The sequence below is a fragment of the Anolis sagrei genome, chromosome 2 (genome assembly GCF_037176765.1).
Source record: "Anolis sagrei isolate rAnoSag1 chromosome 2, rAnoSag1.mat, whole genome shotgun sequence".
NCBI lineage: Eukaryota > Metazoa > Chordata > Lepidosauria > Squamata > Dactyloidae > Anolis > Anolis sagrei.
In genome coordinates, this window is record NC_090022.1 from 182,463,306 (window position 1) to 182,475,582 (window position 12,277).

General features: G+C 42.0%; 1 protein-coding gene across 5 annotated transcripts in view; it reads left to right on the plus strand.

The window, feature by feature from the left end:
• ARSG (arylsulfatase G) overlaps positions 1-12,277 on the plus strand; it is a 151,121-nt gene that overhangs the window by 82,566 nt on the left and 56,278 nt on the right. For all 5 annotated transcript variants that reach the window (XM_060763062.2, XM_060763054.2, XM_060763059.2 and 2 more), the window contains one exon: positions 6,523-6,631. In XM_060763062.2, coding sequence (XP_060619045.2) covers positions 6,523-6,631 — 109 coding nt within the window. The remainder of the gene's footprint in view (positions 1-6,522; positions 6,632-12,277) is intronic.

Below are 12,277 nucleotides of genomic sequence, written 5' to 3' on the forward strand. Positions count from 1 at the left end.
GGCTGAAGATGAATCCTAGCCAGCATAGCCAATGTTGAGGCATGCTGGCAGATGTAGTTCAACAACATTTGAAGATTTGAAGTTGTGGTACTTATATCTCCATATACAACTGTTAACCTTTTCAAATTGCATAGCATATAAGTTTCTGCTGGTGAACAAGAACCAGAGAACCTTTGCAGTAACTTTCATATTGGATAGCAGTTGTATGAGACTGGCTGTTTCAGAACAGCATTTAATATATGTATAAAGTAGTGACTCTTCTCCATGGGTCTAGAAAAAATATATTTAATGACTGTCATCCTCCCCCATTGGTAATTTTCCATTTTGGGCTTCTGAAGTTGTGCATGTGGTTTGTTTTTGTTTTCTTCCACTCTTTCTCCCTTCCTTCCTTACAAGGGCACATTCCAATTCTGTTGCTGTCATATTTTCCTCAGATGCCTTGGCCTTTGTAATTTGATGCAATAGAATGCTTGCATAACATTTTGATTATTGAATTAAATGTCATGGGTATCTGTAGTAAGTATATTAATGTGAACTTCAGCAAATAAATTTGCCCAGAAAAAGTCTCCGTTAGGTTTGGTTCATCTTTAGTATGCTATGGATTTAAGGGCATCACTGTATGCAAAGATAGGCACCAAGTCATTTTCATATTAGCTCTTTTGCAAAGCAAAACTTTTCCAACTAAAACACAAATTGGCCAACTGAATTACAAAAGAAAGCAACAGCTCATTTGTTTCTGTTCAGATGGATCAAAAAGATGTGTCTTAGGCCAGATCCAGACAGGGCTTAATCCCGGGAGAACCCGTGTCTGAAAAAGGTGGATTTTCCTGGGGGCCTGTCCACCCCTACCCCAGAAAGCGTACACTTTCTGGGGTGGGTGTTCAAACGTTCTCTTGGGACTAGCCTGAGAGACCATCAAATCCCCTCTTCCCAAGCACCCAGACCCCTTAGAAAAGTAATAGAAACTTACATGATCTCCATTAGAAGTCCTGGCGAGCTCTCCCAGTGTAGAAATGATGCGCCAGGAGAGCAGGGAGGGGGGAGTGATTTTCCTCCCTCCCCCACCTCTCCTGGCACATCATTTCTACATGCTGGGAGTGCTCACCAGCACATAGTTGCTATTACTTAACTAAGGGATCTAGTTTCTATTACTTATCTAAGGTATCTAGGGGCTTGGGGGTGGTATTCCCACAGTTTATTGGGCTTATTTATCCCGCTAAACTGTGGTATTCTGCAGTCCAGACCTGGAAGTAGTGCATTTATCCAATTAACCGTCAAGGATGTTAAGATCTTCCGGAGAGGCCCTGCTCTCAGTCCCACCACCTTAGCAAGTGCGTTTGGTGGGAAAGAGAGACAGGGCCTTCTCTGTGGTGGTCCCTCGGCTATGGAACTCTCTCCTGAGCGAGATTAGATCTACCCCCTCCCTCTTGTCCTTCAGGGGGCTAGTGAAATCCTGGTTATGGAATGAAGCATTCCCAGAATAATGGCTGAGACTGATTACAGACCAAAGTGAGTGACCACATATGTGGACTGAGTTGAACATGATTTTACCTTGGCGATTTGGTATATATGTATTGTATCTATATGTATTTTAATCTTGTATTGTTGTGTGATGTTTTAACTTGTATTAGTAGCACTGAATCCTTGCTGTAAGCCGGTCTGAGTCCCTCTACGAAGGTGAGAAGATCGGGATATAAAAGGTTTAAATAAACAAACAAAAAAATAAATAAATGCACTGACAAATTAATTCGCTACAAACCAAGGTTTTCCTGGTTTCTAGTGAATTAATGCGGAACTGCCCAGAATGTCATCTGGACAGCCCCCTTTTTATTGCGGAAATTTCCGCAATAAAGGGGCTGTCTGGACGGGCCCTTAGTCTGTCTCCAAACCTGCACCAGTAGGATTTGTCCCTCAGCATGGGAAATTTACCATATTTTCTCAAGTCATGGACATTTTGGAAAGCCATGCTTAGGAGATGTTGGTAGAAGGCCCAGCTGTTGAGCCGGATCCCAGCAGTGCCCAGTAGCTCCTTCAGCCAAGCTGTGAAGCTGCACCATAGAAGAAGCTACTACTACTCTGCCTACAGAACACGTGAAAATGAGTTCCAATAAGCAGGCTGAAGAAGAATGTGTGGATTCATGAATGTGTGGACCCGTGGAGTCTCAGCTGCTCAGGTCCTTGGGATTAGCTGAGAAGAAAGCCAGTGACAGGATTTTAGGAGCTCAGGGGTGGCACCTTGTTGCTAGCTGCAATGTCAGTTCTAGAAGCTACAACCTTGCACACCTGCTGCCTTGTTTTCTTGAACTCTGGACTTACCTTTGGACTTCATCTTAGGGATTCGGATTCAACCTTGTACTCTGGACATTCTGTCTTATGGTCCTGGAAGGGACATTTGGCTTCTCTATTGTGTTATCCTATTAATGTTTGCTCTTCTGTTGGACTATTGGTTTGGACCTTAGGCTGTAAATTAACACTCTGCTAGTATTTGAAGTTGAGGCTTCTGACAGATTTAGGGGCATGTTAGAATTATGTACAGAACCAGAACCACGTACAGAACCAGAACCACGTACAGAACCACGCAGGTGGTACAGAACCCCACCTGCGTGAAAAGACCCAGAGGGAATGTTCCCAGCAGTGGCCTCTCTGGCCAGAGGAGCAGGAAGCATTGTCCTCACCACCTCCCTCTGGATCAGGCCATGCATTCCCAGGAAGCTCTCTGGGTGTCCCGTCCCCCCACCTCCACATCCCACAGAAAGGTTCAGTCAACTGGCCTCATTCAGTAGGCCTTCAAACCCCCACTCAGTTTTGAAGGACTTGTGAATGAAGCCAGTAGGGGACTGCATGAGACTTTGCTAGCCTTGGCCTGATGCAGTGGTGTGACTTTCCAAATGACCTTATTCATGCTACCTGGCTCCCTGCCTGGTTATGCTTGCATCACGGCATTACATTTGATGGCACATCCATATTTTTTTTTTTGCAATGTGCACTTTCAGAATTGAAGTGTGCATTATATTCGATGGATTGTAATACTTGAGTAAATATGGTATTTAGTTTTGGTTATTTATTTATTTATTTATCGTGTCAGGAGTGAACCAAACAGTTGTATTGCATTAAAAACAAACAAGCAAACAGACCTCAAAGTTTGCAAACTTGGTAGTTGATTAAATGTCCTTTGACCAGTATCTGGCCACTTGGAATACCTCTGGTGTTGCTGCAAGAAGGTCCTCCATTGTGCATGTGGCAGGGCTCAGATTGCATTGTATAGGTGGTCAGTGGTTTGCTCTTCTCCACACCCGCATGTTGTGGATTCCACTTTGTAGCCCCATTTCGGCTCTGCATCTCGTGGTGCCAGAGCGCAGTCTGTTCAGCGCCTTCCAAGTCGCCCAGTCTTCTGTGTGCCCAGGGGGGAGTCTCTCATTTGGTATCAGCCATTGATTGAGGTTCTGGGTTTGAGCCTGCCACTTTTGGACTCACGCTTGCTGAGGTGTTCCAGCGAGTGTCTCTGTAGATCTTAGAAAACTATTTCTTGATTTAAGTCATTGGAGTGCTGGCTGATACCCAAACAGGGTGGGCTGGAGATGTCACTGCCTTGGTCCTTTCACTATTGGCTGCTACTTCCTGATGGATGTCAGGTGGTGCAATATCGGCTAAGCAGTGTAATTTCTCCAGTGGTGTAGGGCACAGACACCCAGTTCTCAGTGTCTATGCCACAGTTTTTAAGGTTAGCTTTAAGCCTATCTTTAAATCTCTTTTCCTGCTTTGGGAGACGGTGATTGGGCATTCGGACAACGTGCCACAAGATTGACTAATAATCAGTGGTGTACACCCGCTCAAGTCCCAACCCATCTTCTTTCCTTGATTATTAACTTGCATATCGCAGACATGGCTGGGATTGTTGGGTGTGTAGTTGTTCCAAACATTGATGGGGGCTTCTGAGAGTTTTGGTCCTCAAAGGTAACTTTTCTAAGACCTGCAGCTGCCTATTTCTCCAATGTCAACAAACACTGTAAGAGATATTCACAAGCTGTGTCAGCAGGAGGGATTATTTTTAAACAAGGCATCACTGCCAGGTGTATGCTTATATAAATGTTTCCACGGTTTTGGATATATTATCTCCATGTGCTGAACATTTTCAAATCTTGTAGTACAAACAAAAACACAGGCACACCCACCCATCTCCTCTTGGGCCCTGAGGCTCATCAGGGTAAGCAGAACTAAAGCGGCTTGAAATCAATGAAGAGACATTTCCTGCCTGCCTCATGTCCTGCTCATGCGACGTTCGAAAGACGAAAAGAAGAAAATCGTAGATGCTCCAGTTGTGAAAAGAGCTGTCTAAATATTAACTCTTTATGTAGACACATTGGAAGACCATGGCGTTCACCACAAACCTTTTTGTTAAAATCAGTGAGTCTTTTCATGCTTATTAAGGAATTCTAGTATTGCCTGCTTCAAGAATTAGTTGCCACCTCTGTAACGAACCTGCTCTCCTGCAACACACATTTGTTTCATCAACTTTCCACTAATTGAGCTACAGTAGCAACAATTACTACATCCTATCTGTCAATCCATGGAAGAGCCAACAAAGTCCTTCTCCCCAGTATTTTCTTCCACCGCAACCTCCTACAGAGAGAGCTTCCAGATGCAACAACATGTTTTGAGCTGCGCCTGCTTGCTAAGAAGCCTCCCATCCCATAAAGTATCAATTCTGTGGACAAGATCACACATAACAGAGTATTTTGCATTTGGTGCCTTCCCATCTGCCCCTGAAGAAATGTCCTTTACAAACAGGAAAGTAGGCCTCTCAGTTATAGAATCATAGAGTTGGAAGAGGCCTCCTTGGCTATCCAGTCCAACCCCCTGCCACGAAGCAGGAAAATTGAATTCAAAGCACCCCTGACAGATGGCCATCCAGCCTCTGTTTAAATGCCTCCAAAGAAGGCGCCTCCAACACACTCTGGGGAAGAGAGTTCCACTGCTGAACAGTTCTCACAGTCAGGAAGTTCTTCCTCATGTTCAGACGGAATCTCCTTTTTATTGTCGAAGGCTTTCATGGCCAGAATCACTGGGTTGTTGTAGGTTTTTTTGGGCTATATGGCCATGTTCTAGAGCAGGGGTCCTCAAACTACGGCCCGGGGACCGAATAGGGCCCTCCAAGGTCGTTCACCTGGCCCTTGCTCAGGGTCAACCTAAGTCAGACATGACTTGAAAGCACACAACAACAACAACAACAATCCTATCTCATCAGCTAAAAGCAGGCCCACATTTCCCATTGAAATACTAATGTTTAGTATTAAAATTGTTCTTCATTTTAATTATTGTATTGTTTTAAGCGGGTTTTTTGCACTACAAATAAGATATGTGCAGTGTGCATAGGAATTAATTCATTTTTTTTCAAACTATAATCCGGCCCTCCAACAGTTTGAGGGACTGTGACCTGGCCCTCTGTTTAAAAAGTTTGAGGACCCCTGTTCTAGAGGCATTCTCTCCTGATGTTTCGCCTGCATCTATGGCAAGCATCCTCAGAGGTTGTGAGGTCTGACCGCACAATCTCTGAGGATGCTTGCCATAGATGCAGGTGAAACGTCAGGAGAGAATGCTTCTAGAACATGGCCATATAGCCTGAAAAAACTTACAACAACCCAGGAATCTCCTTTCTTATAGTTTGAAGCCCTTGTTCCATGTCTGAGTCTCCAGGGCAGCAGAAAACAAGCTTGCTCCCTCCTCCCTATGACTTCCCTTCACATGTTTATGCGTGGTCTTCATCGTGTCTCCTCTCAGCCTTCTCTTCTTCAGACTAAACATGCCCAGCTCTTTAAGCCACTCTTTATAGGGCTTGTTCTCCAGATCCTTGATCATTTTAGTCCCTCTCCTCTGGACACATTCCAGCTTGTCAATATCTCCCTTCAGTTGTGGTGCCCAGAATTGGACAGAATATTCCAAGTGTGGTCCATCCAGTTCATACAGCTCATGAGGAATTGAACCCAGACCTAAGATTATTAGCTACATGGTGTGCCATGCCAGTTCTTTGTAATGATTTGTAATCTTCAGAAAGTCCCCACAAATCAGACAAGCTAAAAATGTTGTTGTTCATTCGTTCAGTCGTCTCCGACTCTTCGTGACCTCATGGACCAGTCCACGCCAGAGCTCCCTGTCAGCCGTCACCACCCCCAGCTCCTAAAATACCCCACATTAAACAGTGCATAGCCTTGTCTTGTGTTGTTGTCAGCCTTGAAAAAATGTAAAAGAGGGAATCGATGACATTTCTAGATTTGCTGTGCTATTTCTCTCTCTTTGTATACTGTTTGCGTATGTTGATCTAATGTGTCTTCACATCCCCTAGTGGACTCTTTGTCCTTTTTAAAAAGAGGATGTAACTTGCTGGTTCCAAATTATTCTTTTTTGCAATCTTGGCTCTTACGTTTTGAGGTTTTTTGGGGGGGGGGGAATCTGTTGTGGCTGAAAGGAAAAAGTTCTGGCAGATGTGCCTCTCCAAATGTAATTTCTTTGTTTACATTTTCGCAGATGGGAGCTCTGCTAAGCAAACTACTTGGGAAGGGGGACACCGCGTTCCCACATTGGCCTACTGGCTGGGGAAGATCCCAGCCAATGTGACGAGTCCTGTGCTGTTGAGGTAGGTGCGCAAAACACTTCCTGTTCCAGGGATGTTCATGAGTGAATCCAGAACTGTGGCAAGAATAACACTGGGAACAGCTGGATTATCTTCATATATGTTTATCAGAAATGCTGAGAGCATGTGCTAGTGCGGAAAGGTGAAGGATCTGCAGTTTCTCAAGTTTTAGACAGAAATGCGCAAACATGGGGCCTCTTGCTTAGTGCCCATAGCATTGTGCAATCCTCTGTGCTCTTTAACCTCTCTCTTGGATCAATCTTACAGCTTCAGCAAATAAGGCAGACTTTGAAAAAAGAATAACATCCGATCAGGGTCAGCAGGTTCAAACATGTTGATCCCAGTACTTTCACAGAGTTAGTTGGCCTCCAGGATAAGACCAGATATGAAAGAGACCAAAAGTTCACTTTTGAGATGTGTGCCCAGATTTATTTACTTTTTTGTCGCGTTAGGAGCGACTTGAGAAACTGCAAGTTGCTTCTGGTGTGAGAGAATTGGCCATCTGCAAGGACATTGCCTGGGGGATGCGTGGATGTTTGTTTGTTTGTTTTTTTGATGTTTTACCATCCTTGTGGGAGTCTTCTCTCATGTCCCTGCATGAGGAGCTGGAGCTGATATAGGGAGCTCATCCGCGCTCTCCCCGGATTCGAACCTGTGATCTGTCGGTATTCAGTCCTGCCGGCACAGGAGTTTAACCCTCTCTGCCAAGATAAAGATTAAAAAATATCTGTCTCATTAGGACTGTAAGACTCTTTTTGACTGGGGCCCCTTCCACACAGCTGAATGAAATCCCGTATTGGTTTTGAACTGGAATATATGGCAGTGTGGACTCAGATAACACAGTTCAAAGCAGATATTATGGGATTTCTGCCTTGATATTCTGGGTTATATGGCTGTATGGAAGAGGCCTACAAAATCTCATGGAAGTGCTTAGATTTCATTAAATCTGATTGAGATAGGCTCACAGTCATATTGAATTATGCCATTAATCCTTAACATCTATTTGGTTCTGTCATAAAAACATGGGACACCTGCAGCGCAGTTTGCTATAGTTTTTCAATGAATATCTCATAGGTTCTCAACCAATTCAACATAGTTTGTGGCAGCCACAAAAACAAAGTTTCTGGAGTATAACAACTACTTTCAAAGTAAGTGCCACACAATTAAGCAGGAAGCAACACTTCCAAACCAAGAAAATAATTTTTAAAATATATTTGGTTGCATAGTATTAACTGGTAAGATAATCGTAGCCAAACTGCAGAATTTCTAACTGTCGTAGTAAAGGTAAAGATTTCCCCTGACATTTAAGTCTAGTCCTGTCTAACTCGGGGTGGTGATTATCTCAATTTCTATGCTGAAGAGTCGGTGTTGTCTGTAGATACCTCCTAGGTCATGTGGCCAGCATGGAGTGCTGTTACCTTTTAGCAGAAGCAGTACCTATTGCTCTACTCACATTTGCATGCTTTTGAAATTTTAGGTTGGCAGAAGCTAGGGCTAACAGCAGGAACTCACCCTGCTTCCCGGATTCAAACTGCCAACCTTTCAGTCAGCAAGTTCAGTGGTTTAACCTGCTGCGACACCAAGGGGCCTTACTGTCATACATCTTATAAAAATGCTGTCATGATCACTTTAAGTAATGTAGAGGCATTTTAATTGAGGAGATTGGTCTCAATTATTTTTTAATGTTTACTCTTTGGTTTGGAATGTAGTTGTCTGCTATGTCTCATCTAAACAATGGAAAGTTTAGCATATCCCTTCCTTCTCCGTGTCCTTGTCATCACAACAAATTAGCTGGCTGTGACCTCTTGAATATTATTTCATAATATATTGCAGAATGTCCCAGAGAAAAGGTGAAGGAGAAACCCAGAGTCTTTGTCTCAGCCATCTGGATGGCTGAAATCAATTATTCATTATGTTCTTTTCTTGGCTCATTGCGTAGGCTCGGGATAGGCCACAGTAGATTGTTTTTATCCCCAATATAACCCTGTCATCTAAGGGCTCTTCCACACCGTTCTATATCTCAGAATATCAAGGCAGAAACTCCCACAGTATCTGCTTTGAACTAGGTTTTCTGAGTCCACACTGCCATATAACCCAGTTCAAAGCAGGTAATGTGGGATTTTATTCAGCTGTGTGGAAATGGCCTTAGAGATAAATGGTGATAGTCCTTGGCTTGTAGGGATTTGAACCTCGGTTTTTTTTGACTTAAAGTGATTTTCTCTGAGGCACCCATAGCCAATTACTCCAGCTCTTCATTCTCCTTAGGGTTCATCAAAGAAAGGAAACAGAAGATATAACCGTAGGAACACTATCGCTTATTCAAAACAGCAATAAGGAACAGTTGAAATTTTTGTCATGCCAGGTTGACTGTCAGGGATTAACTTTTAGCAAGTTTGTGGATGAAAATACTATTTTCAGTTCTCTTAACCTATGTGTTTTCTGTAAAAGCATCATATCGTTCACATTCATAAATTACACGATGCTTGCATTTCCATCTATATAAATGCTTCACAAAATAGCATTTTGTTCCATCTGTGTGAAAGAAAAAGCTTTCCAATGCTCAACTAGGCGACATCTATATAAATAAAAACGTAATGTTCATTTGTGGGATTAACATAACTCAAAAACCACTGGACGAATTGACACCAAACTTGGACACTATACACCTCTCAGCCCAACAAGTGACCATCATGCATAAAAACACTGAAAAACACAGAAGAAGAGAGTTAAAAAGCCAAAAAGTAAAAAAATACATTACAACGCATGTACAAAACCACACACACACATATACACACAAACACACATATATTTATTATTTATTTACTTACAGTATTTATATTCCACTTTTCTCACCCCGAAGGGGATTCAGGGCAGATTACAGTGTACATATACAGGGCAAAAATCCTTCTGGATTCCATCACCACTCCTGTCTTGCAGGAATTCTTGTCCCTAAGACCTGTCACAGTGTTCTTGGTAGTATTAGGATTGTATCACTTTTGGTGCAACTGAAATGTCGGGCAGAGAAATTGTATCATTTGAAATCATTTGAATTCATATTCTGAAGTCTCAGTACATTTGATGATTCCAGCTTCACTCCATCTGTATCTAGGATGTGGACTGGGCCTTGTTTTACTTCATTACTCTCATACAGTCGTTGCCAACCTTATTTTTATATTTACCATATATACTCGAGTATAAGCCGACCTTAATATGAGCCAAGGCACTTAATTTTATCACAAAGAACTGGGAAAACGTATTGACTTGAGTATAAGCCGAGGATGGGAAATGCAGCATCTACTGGTAAATTTCAAAATAAAAATAGATACCAATACAATTACATTAATTGAGGCATCAGTAGATTAAATATTTACATAAAACTCTAATTTAAGATAATACTGCCCAAATATACTACCTACTAACCCAAGGAATGACCATCACTCAAAAAATTGATTTTGTCATTTGGGAGTTGTAGTTGCTGGGATTTATAGTATACCTACAATCAAAGAGCATTCTGAACCCCACCAATGATGGAATTGAACCAAATGTGGCACACAGGACTCCCATGACGAACAGAAAACCCTGGAAGGGTTTGGTGGCCACTGACCTTGAGTTTGGGAGTTGTAGTTCACCTACACCCAGAGATCACTGTGGACTCAAACAATGATGGATCTGGACCAAACATGGCACTAATATTCCATATTCCCAAATATGAACACAGATGGAGTTTGGGGAAAATAGACCTTGACATTTGGGAGTTGTAGTTACTGGGATATAGAGTTCACCTACAATCAAAGAGTATTCTGAACTCCACCAATGATGGAATTGAACCAAACTTGGCACACAGAACCCCCTGTGACCAACAGAAAATACTTAAGGCCATCCAGTCCAACTCCTTTTACCAGGTCAAGAAAACTTGATCAAAGCCCTCCTGACAAAGAGCCATCCAGCCATAGATATAGATATGTATGATTCACACACAGAGAGATATAGTATCATAGATTTGAAAGGGACCCCTAAAGAAGGACAATAATATGTTCCATGTTCCAGAGTAGGCAAACCAGACAACCTCTACATCAACACAGACAAAAAAACAAACAAGAAATACTGTTTACCTACAAGCATAAAAAATACATATATTAGAAACCATCACTTTATCATTACTTTATTTTCGAGATCACCAGACTGGGCCACAGCAACTCCTGGCAGGGGACAGCTAGTAATAGAGTAAAATTATAAATGTATTAAAAATAATAACAGAGGAAAATAATAAATAACTTTGACTCGAGTATAAGCCAAGGGGGACTTTTTCAGCCTAAAAAAAGGGCTGAAAAACTAGGCTTATACTCGAGTATATACAGTATTTACACCTCGCTTTAACTCCCCCAAAGGGGACTCAAAGTAGCTTGACATAAAAGCATCCATATAGCCATTTAAAATATATAAATAAATGAACATTAAAACAGGTTTAAATATTAATAGTATTAAAATATTCCCAATTAAATATCATTAAAGCACATTCCTTTGGTCCTCTAGTTGTTTTAGATTTCAACTCCCAGAAATCCCAGCCATCTTACCAGCCATTAGGAACTGAGGGAGCTGAAGTCCAAAACACCTGGAGGACCAAAGGTTGGGAATTACTGCTCTAGTATAATGCCAGTGGTCTTTAGCCCAAGATGGACCATAAGCATAGGAGAGATAGATAGAAAGAAAGAGGGAGGGAGGGAGATAGGAAACTCTGGCTTTCTCCTTGGGTGTAAGAGGGCATGAGGCATGGGCTCTGCACTCAGTATAGTGTCCCATTCTCATATCCGACAAAGATATTCACATCCTTGAAGATGTCTCTAATTATATCTGTAGCCATCCACGTCCCCTAGCAGTTAAGCCAAGGATTGACCCAAGGGTTTCCATGGCCCAGTTTCTCTATGAGATGAAATGTCTCTTAAAATATTGATGTGGTGCCAGTTTTATACATGCTCTGGCGCTTCTTTGAGTCCCATATCTAGACACACATATAAGTGTATATATAAATCATCTCAACGCTAGAAAAACACCCATAGGAGAGATAGTAAAAGATAAGGATTTAAAGTGTGATCCCTTTATCTACAGACTCAATATCAACAGTTTCATTTACCCACCCTCCAGAAAATATCACCCCACATAAGCATTTCTGGGTCTCTCCTAAGTCCTTCAGCTGTTCAGTGGTATGCTTCTGGCCCAAGCAAGCCATACAGTAACTTAGACAGAAATGTCTTTCAGCACTATTCTTTGCTATGCTTCTGGTCCAAAAATAGTCAAACTATAGGGTTCACTATTTTCTGTGCTTTCAGATGTTCTCAGGAATAGTCTTGAAATGTATCTTCCGTGGATACATTAACCATGGCCGAGACCCTTTGTATCTTTCACCTGTAGGTAGCAAAGGTGTAACACATTGTCACCACTCACAATTTTTCTTTTATTTCAGAAATTAATATGCTATCTTTAAGGGTAAAAAAACCCCCTCTTTTGAAATTTCTTCTGAAACAAAACACAAATGAAAGTAAATTTAAGCTGTTAATTTAAAAATAATCACTGATCATATCAAGCCGTTTAAATTACTGCCCTGGGCAAAGGAGGAGGCAACATCTAGATAAGGAAATTAACACAGCCAGC